At 35.3% G+C, this 16,754-nt stretch overlaps 1 protein-coding gene across 1 annotated transcript in view; it reads right to left on the reverse strand.

Moving 5' to 3' along the window:
- The window catches only part of NDC80 (NDC80 kinetochore complex component), a 49,651-nt gene that overhangs the window by 12,359 nt on the left and 20,538 nt on the right, over positions 1-16,754 (reverse strand). The window contains exons 12-13 of the mRNA XM_045850129.1: positions 10,654-10,806; positions 8,200-8,289 (exon numbers count right to left, since the gene is read on the reverse strand). Coding sequence (XP_045706085.1) covers positions 8,200-8,289; positions 10,654-10,806 — 243 coding nt within the window. The remainder of the gene's footprint in view (positions 1-8,199; positions 8,290-10,653; positions 10,807-16,754) is intronic.

Below are 16,754 nucleotides of genomic sequence, written 5' to 3' on the forward strand. Positions count from 1 at the left end.
TGTGGGAATGCCTTTAAGCTCTCATGTACATTATATAAATATTATATACTGTTTTTATATTAATGTATTAATAAATATAAATTATTTTTTCTCTCTAGTTTCCTTAGACTTTATCTACTTTAGTTCCCTAGCATCCCATTTATGTTCACTTTCTGGGATAGTAAAGAAAACTATTCATATGAATTTTATTGGGTAACATTTGCTAATTGGTTATAGTCAATACATTCTTCCAAAGAGTAACCAAATTTAATCTTGTGCTTTAAGATGTTAAAACTAAAATAAAAGAAAAGGTGTTTCTAAAGCTCATTTCGTGTTGATAGTGCTGACACCAGACGATATTGGTAATACAGAATATTTTTTAGCTATATCAAGAGGAAACTATTTCCCATAGGAAACAGAAAATAGTAAAAGGTATAAACTAGTACCTTTCTTTAAAAGGACGATTTTACATATAGACAAAAAATTTAAAAATTATATATGTTTTGGGGCAAATTTAGTGAAGGTATTGTTACTTAGCAAAAGATAGGATGGTTAAAGGACTACACTTGTTAAAGAAACGCATATATGTCTCATTCAGTCATCAAAAGTCCCTAGTAAGGGACCTTCTATTTTACAAGTGAGAAGAGTCGGCTGGAAAAAATGCTATTTACTCCAGGATCATGCAACTAGCATATACCCAGAACTAAAACCTAGATGTTCTAACTCAAAGGACATTTTGTATACCACCCACCTTTTCAATTATGTTAAAGACCAGAGTTACTGAAGTTATAAACTTTGCTTCCACTCTAAAGATATTTTACTTCTAAAGTAATTACTAAGTTAAGCTAGTTGTTTCATGAAATTCATCTACAGTAAGACCAATGGGCACCTAAAAATCAGAATCTCCACCGGGTCCTCATGACTGGTCAAAATCATGTTCACTTATCTTTGAGGAGCTTTTATTTTCCATGTCAGCTTTATTAAAGCTTTATTCATCCATTAATTAAACATTCCCCTACCCATTTATGAAAATACACATTTCCACTGTGGTAAACAGGAAAAATTAAAGAATAATAATCATTAATGATAATTTTGCAACCAAAAATAATCATTACTAATATTTGGCATACTTCCTCTAGTCTTTCTTTCTTGTTTCTTTCTTTCATTCAACAAAGAGATATAAAGTTGCTTATGAAAAAAGGAACTCAGAAAAGCCCTGGCTGGTATGGCTCAGTGGATTGAGCACTGGACTGCAAAGCAAAGGATCACTGGTTCCATTCCAAGTCAGGGCAGATGCCTGGGTTGTAAAGCCAGGTTCCACAGTGTGGGGCATGTGAGAGGCAACCACACCTTGATGTTTCTCTCCCTCTTTCTCCTTCCCTTCCCCTGTCTAAAAATAAATACATAAAATCTTAAAAAAAAAAAAAAAAGACTGGAATTCTAGCACTTCTTGCTTCCAACCAACCAAGATACTTGTATGAGACCTTTCCTTCTTCCTTTCAGTCAGTTTCAGAATACAGGACACCTATTTTCCCAATGAAAAAAATTAACCTTCCAGCTCTTCTCTGGATCCTATGCTTTCACCTTCCTTCATGAACTACATTCATATTGGTCAATCCCTTTTGCTCTTATTTTTTTTTAAAACTTTACCCTCTTGCCCTTGAACCCCCTTCTTATCTTTGTAATGAAACCCTTTTTCCTATAAAATCCCAAAAACAAAACCTCAAAAAACAGAAACCTTTCCCACGTACCACTTTCTATTGTTTCATCTCCTTTCCTTAGACAGAAACATTTACTATAGTTTAATCTGTAGTAGTCCACAAAGAGTAGCCTATTCATAGTATAGTATATTCCATCTTGTACCATTTAAGATTCGATGCACAGTAATATGCTCTCTGGCTCCTATGCTTTTGCAAATGTCACTAGTAACCATCTTAATGGCTAAAGCCATGAGCAACTTTCAGAGTTAATCTTATTTGACATCTGATTACTCCTTTCTGAAATCCCCTTCCTTGGTTTTTAAGACCATGTAAACTCCTGGTTTCCTCTTTAAGTTTTGGGAGGTCCTTCTAATTCTTCCTCATAAGTTTCTCTTTCTCTGCTTGTGCTTTGGACATGGGTGTTTTTTCAGGATTCTGATCTTGGCTACATTCTCACTCACTTGGGAGAGCACTCTCTCTCTCATTCTCACACTGGGAGATCTCCTGGCTTAAGTAGCTATACACTAAGAAATATCTGTATCTATAGATCTCCAAACTCTAATTGCCTATTGGACATTCTCCACTTTAGTGTCCCAGAAATCTAAAACTCAGTATATCCCATCCTGAAATTCTCTCTTCCATAACCTCCTCTTGTATTCTTTATCTAGGTTCTAGAACATCACCACTGACAAAGATTCTCTCCTTGACAAAACTATTTATACTCTGAACTTTCTTCTTAACTAGGGTGACTTTTGGGCTTCACGTTTGTCTCTATATTGTCTAATGTTAGCAAAACCCCCACTTACGTATTTTAACCAGAATCCCACCATCTTCAGTATCTGATCTAGTCCTCGTCTTCCAGCCCCCCTTAATGTTCTTTCCTTCAGTAAGAACTCTATTAGGTCGGTTTGGCCAGAATCCCCCTTAATTCTGAAATTCCCCTCAGTAATTTTCAATCCATTGAACTCTACCTTGCTCTTTGGCTATAAGTTCTCACTTCTCTTTATTGTTATTTGAAGTTGAGTCCAATCTCTCTTGCCTTCTACAAAAACCCCACTGTAATAGTACCACTTGAATAAAGTCTGCCTTACCATCTTTGACAAGTGTCATGAATAATTTTTCCACACCATGTACCAAAGCTGGACACCTAAACATTTTAAATTCTTCTCTCCCTTAAACTTTATATCCAAATAAACCACTAAATTAGGTTGTTTCAATCTTTAAATCTCTTTTCATCTTCACTACAATAGCCTTAGTTTCAGTCTTTACCATTTAGGTTACTGTGAGGTGTCTTTATTGTGTCTCTACTCTTCAATATAGCAACACTGATAGAAAACTTCAATGGTCCCCACCACCTATAGAATAAAAATTCAGCAGGTAAGTAAGAAGTAATAAGCCCCTTCATAATTAGGTCCTTATTACTCCAGGCTTCTCTGTCATCCTACTTATACTCATGGTGAGTCATTAACATGCTATGCTCTTTGATCTCTGCACCATCAGTGGTGTGTGTGTGTGTGTGTGTATCCTTCTGTGTAATCCACTGGCCAATTCCTACATGTTATTTACAACTCAGCTCAGCCACCACTTCTTTCAGGAAAAAAACTGTGTTTATTTTAGATAGGTAATTATGAGAATCTACAATGATGTATTTACACTACAAAAATGACATGAAAGTTAATGTTTTCAGGCCCTCCTTCTCGCTTGAGATATAATTCACAAAGGTAGATACTGTATTACCAACACCAATTACAATAACACCAGATGCAGGCTCTCAAAAAATATCTGAATCAATTTTAGTTGCTAATATTTAAACTTTACATTTATATTCATAAGTGTAACTGGTTTAATTTTCTTTTGCAATGTCTTTATAAGGTTGTGGTATGAGGATTATGAGAATTCATAAATGAAAATTTTTAAAGGTTTGTGTTTATATTGTACTACTTCATAACTCAAATAAATTCCCTCTACCTTTGTAGTATACAGATTTCTCATTTGCATTTTCTTGTTTTTTTTTTCTTAAACGATTTTGGCAATTATTTTAAAGTACTTTTCAGACTGATTAGTTTTGTTATTCTAATTTATTTATTTGTTTAAACTTTACTATTTCAAATTGGTATTTTACCTTATGCCATTTTAACTTGGTTAAACAGATTATCAAGATGAAAAAATAGTTTATATATATATTTAGGGTATACAATACAATGACTTGATATATGCATTTTTGTGAAATGATTAGTACATTAAGTTTAATCAGGATCACTCCTTTCTTGAAAAGTCTTCCCTACTTCGGCTTTTATAGCATATTCTTTTCTTTTGATTGTTCTCCAACTATTTTGTCTACTTCCTTGATGTATTTTTCCCAGAATCTTCTTCATTTTCCAATCCCTTAAGTGTTGTTCCTTCTCAAAGATTCAATCCTCTGCCACTTCCCTGTATATTCTCTCCCTAAGAAATATCACTCACATATTCAACTATCACATATATGCCAAAGATCCTGATATCTGTAATTTTGGACTCAACCTCTCCCTTATGTTCACAATCTACTGCTTCAACTTCCTTTTGGATGTCTATGTACCCAAAAGAGCAAGCTCAACATCTCTAGCACAGTCTTGGCCACCCCAACATTCATTTTTCTTCCTTTAGGTTGCCCACACTATGAAAATTTAACTCACTGTTGATATTTCTTTTGCTCTTCGGTTTTACATTCATCCATTAAATGCTTGGGTTCTACCTTCTTAACATTTCCTAAACCTGTCCCCTTTCTTCCACTTCTATTTCTACTACAATAAGTTAACCTCTTAACGATTTTAGTTGCTTCACCTGTAATTCACTTTTTTCAATGCTCAAATGATTTTGCAAAAATATAAATCTGATTAGCATAACTGCATACCAGTCTTTTTCTCCAAATGGGAATTTATATTTCATATCAATTTCAGTTATCTTTATCTTTGGAACATTAACCTGCCCATAGTAGGCATCTCATAATGTCCATTCCTCTTCAGTTTTCTTTCCTATAGACTTTAAAAAGTTTCAGTGTAAATTTGAAAGATATTTCAGTCACGAGGTTTCTATTGCTTGCATTCCACATTTTGTTGAGTCTTTTGTTTTGGTGCACATCAAAACAGAAGTGAGGAAACAAACTGAAGCGGGCTACAGGAAGAGTTCGACTTAGGTAACAATCATGTCTATGAAACATCTGTTAAAGCAGTCCTAATTCCTTATATTCTTTTCATACTGTAACGTTCCAGAAACCCCAAATTATAACAATATGTATCATGAAATTCCTCACTTATATGTTGCAAACTTTTCAATTTTTTTTCCGAGTGGAAAAATACTTTCTAATACAAAGTCAGTCTTAACAGAATTGGTTAACATTAAAAACTACGGGGTTTACTTGCATTTGTAAAACACCATAGGTTTTATTTCCAGATGAGAAAAAATAAACAAGTCTCTACTTTGAGAAAAGACAGGATTTCTTTTATATAGTAGTTCCCTTTTATCTGTGAGGGATAAGTTCTATGATTCCCAGTGGACACCTGATACCACGGATAGTACCGAACCCTATATATACTTGAACACAAGCATTGCAATACAGCAGTTAATCTGATAGCTGAGATGGCTACTAAGTGACTAAACAGGTGGGTAGGTAGTGTATAAAGTATGAATAGGTTGTACAAACGGATGATTCACATCCTGGGCAGGATTTCATCAAGCAACTCAGAACAACATGTAATTTAAAGCTTATGAACTATTTGTGGAATTTTCCACTTAATATTTCTGGACTGCAGTTGACTATGGGTAACCAAAACTATAGAGAGCAAAACTGTGGAGGGCAGGGCTGGCAACTGTATCTTGAGATCTGTTAGCCAGACAACAGTTCTTGGACAGCTGAATTAAGTAGGTTTTCCTTTAATTGTTGAATGTCATAATAATACCTTTAGTTTGTATTAGAGTGGCTTTTCCTTTTTTTAAGCGTATTTTATTGATTATGCTATTACAGTTGTCTCATTTTTTTGCTCCCTTTTATTCCCTTCAAACCTGTACCTCCCCTCCCACCAGCATTCCCCACCCTTAGTTCATGTCCATGCATTGTACAGAAACATTCTTTGGCTTCTCCATTTCCTATGCTATTCTTAACCTTCCCATCTATTTTGTACCTATGCTTCTTACTCCCTGTACCTTTCCTCCCATTCTCCTCCCACCCCCTCCCTGTGATCTCCATTTCTGTGGTTCTGTTCCTGTCTTAGTTGACATTTGCTTAGTTCATTTTTGTTTTGCTTTTTATGTTTGGTTGTTGATAGTTTTAAGTTTGTTGTCATTTTACTGTTCATATTTTTGATCTTCTTTTTCTTAGGTAAGTCCCTTTAACATTTCATATAAGAGCTTGGTGATGATGAACTCCTTTAACTTGACCTTATCTGGGAAGCACTTTATGTGTCCGGAAGTGATAGGTTTGCTAGATAGAGTTATCTTAGATGTAGGTCCTTGCCCTTAACAACTTGGAATACTTCTTTCCAGCCAAAGAAGTATTCCTTTGCCTGCAAGTTTTCCTTTGAGAAACCAACTGACAGTCTCATGGGAACTCCTTTGTACGTAATTGTCTCCTTTTCTCTTACAGCTTTTAAGATTCTCTCCTTATCTTTAATCTTGTATAATGTGATTATGATGTACTGTGGTGTGTGCTTCCTTGGGTCCAACTTCTTGGGGACCCTCTTAGCTTCCTGGACTTCCTGGAAGTCTATTTCCTTTGCCAGATTGGGGAAGTTCTCCTTCATTATGTTTTCAATTTCTTGCTCTTCCTTTCTCCTTCTAGCATCCCTATGATTTGGATATTGGAACGTTTAAAGTTGTCTCAGAGGTTCCTAAGCCTCTCCTCATTTTTTTGAATTCTTGTTTCTTCATTCTGTTCTGGTTGAATGCTTATTTCTTCTTTCTGGTCCAAATTGTCGATTTGAGTCCTTCACTGTTGTTTCCCTGTATATTTTTCTTTATTTCACTTTGCATAGTCTTCACTTTTTCTTCTATTTTGTGACTGTTGTCAGCCATTTCTGTGACCATCCTGATTATAGTGTTTTGAACTCTGCATCTGATAAGTTGGCCATCTGTTCATTGCTTAGTTCTATTTCTGGAGTTTTGACCTGTTCTTTTATTTGGGCCATATTTCTATGTCTCAACACACCTGTTAAGTTGCAAGGGGTATAGCCTTAGGTATTTGGCAGGGCTAGGCAACTCACTTTGCTGTGTTGTGGAGCTGTACGTGGGGGACGAGTCAGAGAGGGAATAACACCACTCGCTCGGCTCAGGCCTTGCTCTCAGTGACTTCCTCTGCTACCCACAAGCAAACTGGGCCCTTCTGGTGCTGATTCCTGGGGGTGTATATATGTTCTAGGACCCTGTGTGTCTCTCCAATGAACCTTCCTGTGAGGCTGGGAGTTTCTCCTGCCATCATAACTCCCCCCAGGTTTTTACAGCCAGAGGTTTTTGAGGCATTCTGGAACCCTGGGTTACTTGGTCTGTTCTCATTCCCCAGTTGTTCCTCCTGGTTTATCTGCACATGGGAGTGCCCAGTCCTTTAGGCACTGCCTTGAGGCATCCTCCCCACCCCTCCTACAAGTATAAATGAATATTTCTTCTTTAACTCCTTGGTTGTTGGACTTCCATACAGTTTGATTTTCTGGCAGTTCTTGTTGTTTTTTATTTTTAAATTGGTTGTTGTCCTTCTTTTGGTTGTGGGAGGAGGCAAAGTGTATCCACTTCTTAAATTTTCTTAACTCTAACAATTCTTAATATAAAGGTTATTATATACAATAGTACTGTTCTCTTTCAGGGATACTGGTGTTCACAAAAGCAGAAACTTTTTGCAAGCTACTTTTGGAAACAGACTATCACAGACATTTAAATTTAAGTCTCCATGAGTTCTGTCCACAATAAAAAATTTGGTAAAAAGAAATTTCTTAACTTATCATAGCTAGTTAGCTTCTAACCCCCAAATGATACATATCTACATTTAAGGTAGCCACTTAAAATTCCTTTAAGTATAAAAAGGAGTATTATTAAAATATCTCACGGTAGAGGAGGAAATTCTCCATTAAAAACAAAGAGAAATTTATTCAGTTACAGATATCCCTTCATTATCAATGATGTATCTATCAAGTCTAGGATGTTTAAGTTACTTCAAATGTCAAGGGTATTCCCAACTCTCATTTTAATATTTTATCAAGAATTAATTTCTGCCCTGGCTGGCGTAGCTCAGTAGATTGAGCGCAGGCTGCGAACCAAAGTGTAGCAGGTTTGATTCCCAGCCAGGGTACATGCCTGGGTTGCAGGCCATAACTCCCAGCAACTGCACATTGATGTTTCTCTCTCTCTCTCTATCTCCCTCCCTTCCCTCTCTAAAAATAAATAAATAAAATCTTTAAAAAAAAATTAATTTCTTAGTAAGTTAGAAACCACAAACCACATGTAATTTGAAGTTAAAAAGTATTATTTTTGCTTTTAATGACTATGTTTTATTACTTACTTGTTCTAAAGTATCATCTAATCCCATTTTTTTATTTAGAGCTTTATTACTTTCTTCTTCAGTTTGGTTCAAGAGTTCCTTGAGTGGTACCTACAAAATACAGAGGAATGTGGGTTACATATGACATATATAATTACAAACTTTCTCTCATGAAACATCTACATAATGTGATAGGAGGAACCACTTTTGGAGGAAAAAAGTGAATCTGATAGTTTGAATCTAACTTAACATCATTGAAATAAAGAATGACAGCAACTAGAGGGGAAGGGGAGAGGGATAATGGGGGAAAAGAGGGAGAGTGTTGTTAGGGAATATGTATAAAGGACACAGAGACAAAGCCAAAGGGGGTAGGATCAAGGGTGGGAGGTGGGACTAGGTGGGGCAGGGGGAGGAATGGGGGAGGGAAAATGGAGACAACTGTCCTTGAACATTAAAAAAAAAATGTACCTTGCTTTTGGTTTTGAACACATGCAAAATTCTAGATTTGTTTATCTATTCTGGAAATCCACTGTTATTATTTAAATATTTTATAAATACACTTAGTTTAATGCAGTCTCAAAAGCAATTTACATGTTTTATGCTATATATGCATCATCTTCTCTTAATCTTTTTCAGCTGTTTAGTCTTACAATTATCTGCTTGTACTTCTTTTCTTTGCTGCTATTCATTGTAACTCTATTGTAATAAAAAAGATTAGAGTAAGGATTGCTTGAATAAGCCAAACAACTGAGGACTCTGAGGCTGCATAAGAAACGAGGAATATCTCAACATGCTACTGTAGAGATTACTGGGGTAGACTATTCTGTGAATAAAGCGAGGTGGGTGTCCCAGATAGGTAAATGTTTACTAGTTTATTTAAATAAAGATATAACTCAGGAACATAGAGCAAGGTATTTGGGAAGGGGCATGGAGCTTTCATGTTCTCTGAGCTTTGCCATTCTCCCTGTATCTCCACATATTCACCAGCCTACAAGCTTACCTGCTTCTATTTCTTATGTTTTTATGCTATTTTCCTGGTTCTATTTTAACACAAAACTTCACTGCTTCTCATTATTATTACTTTTTTTTTAATTGAGGCAAAACTTACACATTAAAAAGGTTAAACTGAATTAAGGTAAAATAAATTTAACATAAAAATAACTTTCAAATGTATAATCCAGAGGCATTTAGTGATTCACAATGTTGTATAATCACCTCTAGTTCAAAAACAGTTTCATCACTCCAAAATAAAGCCCTATAAGTTACTATGTTTTCAGTAGACCTTCTGAAGTTATTAGTGAGTTTTAATTTGGGCTGCTTGTTTGAAAGATGTAATGTCCTCTAACTTTTTTCCAAATACTACTTATAACAGCTGGCATGGTACCTTCTTGAAGCTCTTTCTCCTTTTATTGTTCTATTATTATGTAATACAATTTCCAGAGATAAATGAAAAAATGGTATCTTCTTTTCTGAGAGTATGTACTTTTTATGTGATGGGTAATTTTTTCTATTGTAATTTGATTCAGGTAATTATTTTCTTACACTAGTCATGTCAAACTATTCAAAACAACAGTGAGTAAACTCTCCTCCTGGCTAGCTACCTATCTGCCTATTTACTTAGCAATTGCTTAAGAAACAATTCAGTAAAAGACTAAACGTTTACTGGTACATTTTTTTAGATAGAAAGTGAATCTAGCTTTATTTAATCAAAGTCTATCAACCAATAAACTGTAATCTCTGGGAAGGTAGGGACTATGTCTTTCTGGGTATTTTATTTCTAGCACCTAGCTAAGATGGAACATATGCCCTAAATTTATTAAACAAATAAATAATTCTTAAAGGAAAAATGCATAACTTTAGAATTGACCTTTTCATATAAAAAATTAGGTATTTTGAAAACTGGTATTTTTGGAGGGCCATGAAAATACTGAAATTTGTACATAACTGAGAAATTGCAATAGAAAAATTAAAAAATTTTCTTCCCCAAATTACATGCTTGGTCATATTAATAAGGTGGAGATTTCTCATTATTGCTGAAGCCACTTAGTGCTCTATTATATTTCATGTTTTCACATGTGTTTTTGTCCCTGAAACTCTTTCTTACAGACTACCCCCTTAAGTCTTTCAAGATTCTTTGTGGGTGTGACACTTCTATAGATGCTTTTCTCTCAATTCTGTGAAGGACTAATTTGTTACCACAACATGTAAAGACTGCTAATAAAGCACAACCCCCCCCCCATAATTAAATAGATAAAATAGGCAGAGAGGAAGAAAAGACATAATTCTAAGAGGAAGGCACAATAGAGAGAATTTCTACTGCCAAGAAGAAAGAAGAAGAAAACTTTTGGTGGTTTGTTTCTATGTTTAGTTCTGCATAATGGACATGCTGAAGTTTTTAAACTTTTAATTATAGGCATATGAACCAGACATCAATCATATAATTTGAAAACCTTTGAAGTACTCATGATTACTTACATAAACTTGAGCTCTGTATTTGACAAGGCAGTTGGCACCAGCTTCAGGATTAAACTTAATTTCAAAGTCATAACCTTTGGAATTCTCAGCACCCTTAGGTATAAGTTTTAATTTTCTAGCCAACTTGTGATACTCTGTTAATTGTGTTTCAATCTACAAAAATAGAACACAAAAAAAGAAATGTTAAAAAAAAAATAGCCCCATTACAAATGGTTTCTAATCAGCATTTCTGTAATTTTATACAAAATTATATTTCTGTACTTTTAGCAGGTTAATAATTTAGTATTTTTTAGCTGTAAGAGTGGCAGTTTTAAAATATGAAGAGTAAAAGACTTTACTCATACTAAATTTGTAGGATAATCATAAAACTATAATTAGTAAGCAATATATTATCGTTATCCCATTTATCAGACAAATAGTTTTGAAATAAAGTTACATATAAGTATTAACAAAAATTCACACCATTTCCTTTAAAAGTAACCTCAGAACCAATAAGCAGCACAAACATTAAGAAAAAATATGAAGCAAACTAAACTGAGGTACACACATCATAGTTAAACTACTGAAAACCAAAAATAGTATTTTGCCAATATTTTGTTAAGGATTTTCATTTTTGTGACATATATTTGTTCGTCACTACTGCTTGAATATAAGCTCCACGAAAGTGACTGAATTCCTAGCCTTTAGAATAGTACTTGGTACACAGCAGTTAATATTTCATTAAAGAAATAAATCTGCAGAGTCTAGGCAATTTGTTTTCATGCTGCTTCCTCCATTTAATACATACTTAGTTTCTCACTGCTGTTCCCCATGTATAAAAATGAATACTTTGAATGAAAGAATATAATGGCAAAACTACCCATTGGAAGGGACTTACTTAAATAATTTGCCATTCCTAAAAATTTATTTGCTCTACTTATTTACCAAATTTAAGATTTCCTCTTAATGAATCAAGAAATCATCTCAACTACTACAATTTGTATATCATAGCTTTCTACGGACTACTAAGATTTGCAGGTGTTAGGGGTAGTTTCTTCTATCGTTTTCTAGCATTTAATTTATCTAATGAAAACAGTTTTCAAAAGTTCATATACTGTATCATGCCTAAATGCAGGGTGAGCAAATATGTGGTACACGTGTCTCTACTTTCTCTTTTCCACAACCAATTCAGACAGTGAAAAGTGATCCCGCCTTTCCTGATGAGTCTAGATGCAGTCTTGATGTGTATCTCAACAAAGAGCCCAGAAGGCTACCACCAGTCAGAAGTGGCATATAGAATAAAAATTAGCTCAGAAAAAAAAGATGAATGAAATATGTATATTGAACTTTTGCACTCTGCCACCATTCTATACTGTCTTATCCGCCACTCAAGGGCTTTGTTCTTAGTGTCTATGGATCTAGTCTGGTTCCTCATCGGGCCATTGCTTACCTAATTTCCAGATAAATTTTTTCTTTCAACCTGGTCCTCCAAATTAAAAGTAGCATTCTTTTAAGTACAGCTATTTAACTATTAAACTCAAGAGTTTACCCAGTCCAGAGATTCCTAACTTCTCTTTTCCCACACAGTAGTCAAGAGATAAAATATGTTCATTAATATCCGTTGAAGTAACACATTCCAGATTCACCAATCTAGTCTAACCAAACTTCATTTTATAAATAAGGAAACTAAAGCTATGAGAAATTAGATGACACAATGAAGTGACACAGGCATGAGGTGGCAAATCCAGGGTGAAAACACAGGCTTACCAAATTGTAAGTTCAAAAACTTTAGGGATCACCACCACAGGCTATTTCTTTTAAATGCATATTTTTCTCCTTAATACATGAAGGTAAAGATTACTTAGAGAGTTTGGAGGATGAGGGAGTAGAGATGGTTAAGGCTAAAAAAGGAGACAATGCTTATTTCTCATACTAAGCTGTCTATTCCATATTAAGAATTACATATGTAGGTATTTAAATACAGATTTTTAATAGTGCAACTATTAAGAAACCCTCTGCACTACATCTATAATGTACTTTATCATGTGACCATGATGAAAAAGCAGTATTGCCCCCTTAGACAAACATAATTGCACTTGAATTACTTTCTCATTTTAACAATGGTGATAAATATAAGAAAAATTGTAGTAAAGAAAGTACTAGAAGTAATAGAATAAAACACCATTACTTTTGGACGAAAAGAAGGAGACTAATTTTTTATTAGTGATGTTTAAATTTTAGAACTACACCTACCAGTAAACAAACATCAAAACTAAAAATACTGCCCTGACTTATATTGCTTAGTGGGTTGCGTGTCATCGTGCAAACCGAAAGGTCGCTAGTTCGATTACTAGTCAGGGCACATGTCTGAGTTGTGGGCCAGGTTCTCAGCTGAGAGCATTCGAGAGCAACAGATCTATGTTTCTCCAGCACATGGATGGTTCTCTCCCTTCCTTCCCCGCTCTCTAAAAATAAATCTTTAAAAAAAAAAAAAAAGGCAGAAACCTGAAAACACTAGTATAAAAAACTTCAAATTAAAACTTAAGTTTGAAACTCTTAAAAGTAGAGGCTTTTAAAAGACATGTTTTCAGAGAGAGGAAGATGGTGGCGAAGTAGGATGGAGCGGATTCCACTTCTCCCTACAACACAGGAGAAAAACCTAGCCCATCTATGGAAGAACAGAGCAAACAGTCACCATTACCACAGCATATATGAAAATAGAAGATCAAAAATTGTAGTGGACATTGAAAAACTAGATGAGTAGGTGCAAGCTGTGAACACCAGGATACCCGAAGGAGATTGCACCACAGAATGTCACAGGCATTCTACCACAGAAGTTCACACTATGAACCCAGGGAGCCAGAACAGATCAATTTAAGAAGCTGAGGCTAACAAGAAGAGTCTCACAAATAATGGGAAGACAAAGAAACAATCCCCAAATGAAAGAAAAGGAGTAAGCCTCAGAAAGAATGCTAAATGAAATAGAGGCAACTCAACTATCAGATACTGAGTTCAAAGCAATGGTTATAAGGAAGCTCAATGAGCTCACAATGAACTACTGAAACTACAGGGAAACTATAATGAACTCACTGCAAACTATATCAACATGAAAAAGAAAACAGAAACTCTCAACAAGGGCCAAGAGGAAATGAAGAATATAATTTCTGAACTGAAGAGCACAGTAGAAGGAATCAAAAGCAGGATTGATGAAGCAGAAGATCAGATCAGCAAATTGGAGGACAAAGTTGAAAACACCACTCAGAAATAGGAAGAAAAGGAAAAGAGGCTCAGAAAGAATGAAGAGGGATTAAGGGAAATGCAGGACAATGTGAAACGTAATAATAACCATATAATAGAAATACCAGAAGGAGAAGAAGAAGAGCAAGGGATAGAAAACCTGTTTGAAAAAGTAATGATGGAAATCTTCCCTAATTTGATGAGAGAAAAGTCACACAAATCCAGGAAACACAGAGAATCTCCTGAAACCCAAAGTGGCCCACTTTGAGACACATCATAATTAAAATGACAAAATTCCAAGACAAAGAGAGAATCTTAAAGGGAGCAAGGGAGAAACAGGAAGTAACATACAAGGGAGCCACAATAAGGCTCACAGCTGACTTCTCAATGAAAACACCCCAAGCCAGAAGAGAATGGCATGAAATATTCCAAGTAATGAGAACCAGAGGCCTGCAACCAAAGCTACTTTAACCAGCAAGGCTCTCAATCAAGACAGAAGGCCAAATAAGGAGCGTCCAAGAAGTCTAAAAGAATACACCTCCACCAAACCAGCTCTGCAAGAAATGCTAAAGGGACTGCTTTAAGGAAGGCAAAGAGAGAGACAGAGAGGAACATAGGCACAAAAATGGCAATGAGTAAGTATCTATCAATAATAATCTTAAATGTAAATGGATTAAATGCTCCAATCAAAAGACATAGAATAGCTGAATGGATAAGAAAGCCTGACTCACACATATGCTGCCTACAAGACCCACCTCAGGACAAAAGACCTACACAGACTGAAAGTGAAGGGCTGGAAACAAATTTTCCAAGCAAATGGACAGGAAAAACCCCTTACAAAAACAACAACAACAACAACAAAACAACGGAGTAGCAATACTCATATCAGACGAAATAGACTTCAAAACAAGGGCCACGAAGAGAGACCCAGAAGGTCACTTCATAATACTCAAAGGAAGAATCCACCAAGAAGACATAAACACTGTAAATATATATATGCACCCAACACAGGAGCACCCAAATACATAAAGAAAATCTTGGAGGACTTCAAGAAAGATACTGACAGCAACACAATTACAGTGGGGGATTTTAACACTACTATATGGACAGATCTTCCAAACAAAATATCAACAAAGATATTGTGGCATTGAACAATGCCCTAGAGGAAATGGACTTCACTTATATATACAGGGCCCTCCATCCCAAAGAAGCTAAATACACATTCTTTTCAAATGCACATGGAACATTTTCAAAGATAGACCACATGATAGAACACAAAACAAGCCTCAACAATTTCAAGAAAATTGAAATCATACCAAGCATTTTCTCCGACCATCAGGGACTGAAACTAAAAACCAACCCAAGGGAAAAAACCCAAAACACTCAAAATCATGGAGATTGAATAGCATGCTATTAAACAGTGATTGGGTCAAGAATGAAATTAGGGAAGAAATCAAAAAGTTTCTGGAAACAAAGGAAAATGAACTCACAACCCAAAACTTATGGGACATAGGGAAGGTAGTTCTGAGAGGGAAGTTCATAGCAATACAGGCCTACCTAAAAAAGATAGAAATATTTCAAACAACCTAACCCTATGCCTACAAGAACTCGAGGAACAACAATAAAGACATCCCAGAGCAAGTAGAAGAAAGGAAATAACCAAGAACATAGCAGAATTAAATGACATAGAGACTAAAAGCACAATTCTAAGGATCAATGAATCCAGGAGCTGGTTCTTTGAGAAGATAAACAAAATCGACAAGACTTTAAGCAGACTCATCAAGAGAAAAAAGAGAAAGAATCCAAATAAACACAATCAGAAATGAAAGAAGACAGATTACAACTGACACCACAGAAATACAAAAGGATTGTAAGAAATTACTACAAAGAACTGTATGCCAAGAAATTTGAAAACCTAGATGAAATAGACAAATTTCTAGAAAAATATAATCTTCCAAAACTCAATGAAGAAGCAGAAAGCCTGAAGAGATTAATAACAGAAGATGAAATTCAAGCAGTAATCAAAAAACTCCCGACACACAAAAGCCCCGGACCAGATGGTTTCACAGAATTCTATAAAGCATTTAAGGAAGAGCTAACCCCTATCCTTCACAGACTATTCCAAAAAATCCAAAATGATGGACGACTCCCAAACTTTTTTTAAGAAGCCAACATCATCCTAATCCCAAAACCAGATAAAGACACAACAAAGAAAGAAAACTTCAGGCAATATCGCTGATGAACACTGACGCTAAAATCCTCAACAAAATATTGGCAAACCACATCCAACAATACATTAAAAAGATCATACACCATAACCAAGTGGGATTCATCCCAGGGATGCAAGGATGGCTCAACATTAGCAAATCAGTAAATGTAATACATCACATAAACAAAAGCAAAGACAAAAAACACATGATCATATCAATGGATGCAGAAAAAGCATTTGATAAGGTACAGCACCCATTTATGATAAAAACACTCAGCAAAGTGGGAACACAGGGAGCATCCCTCAACATAATAAAGGCCATATATGAGAGACCTACAGCCAATATCATACTCAATGGGCAAAAACTAAAATCTTTTCCACTAAGATCAGGAACAAGACAAGGTTGTCCACTTTCACCACTTCTATTCAAAATAGTATTGGAAGTTTTAGCCACAGTGATCAGACAAGAAAAGGAAATAAAAGGCATCCAAATCAGAAAGGAGGAAACAAAACTGTCATTGTTTGCAGATGACATGATAGTGTACACAGAAAGTCCTATAGACTCTCTCATAAAACTGCTTGAGCTAACAAATGAATTTGGCAAAACAGCGGGATACAAAGTCAATATCCAGAAACCAAAGGTATTTTTGGACACAAACAATGATACAATAGAAGC

The sequence above is a fragment of the Phyllostomus hastatus genome, unplaced genomic scaffold (genome assembly GCF_019186645.2).
Source record: "Phyllostomus hastatus isolate PE091 unplaced genomic scaffold, TTU_PhHast_1.1 phas_contig_80, whole genome shotgun sequence".
Taxonomy (NCBI): Eukaryota; Metazoa; Chordata; class Mammalia; order Chiroptera; family Phyllostomidae; genus Phyllostomus; species Phyllostomus hastatus.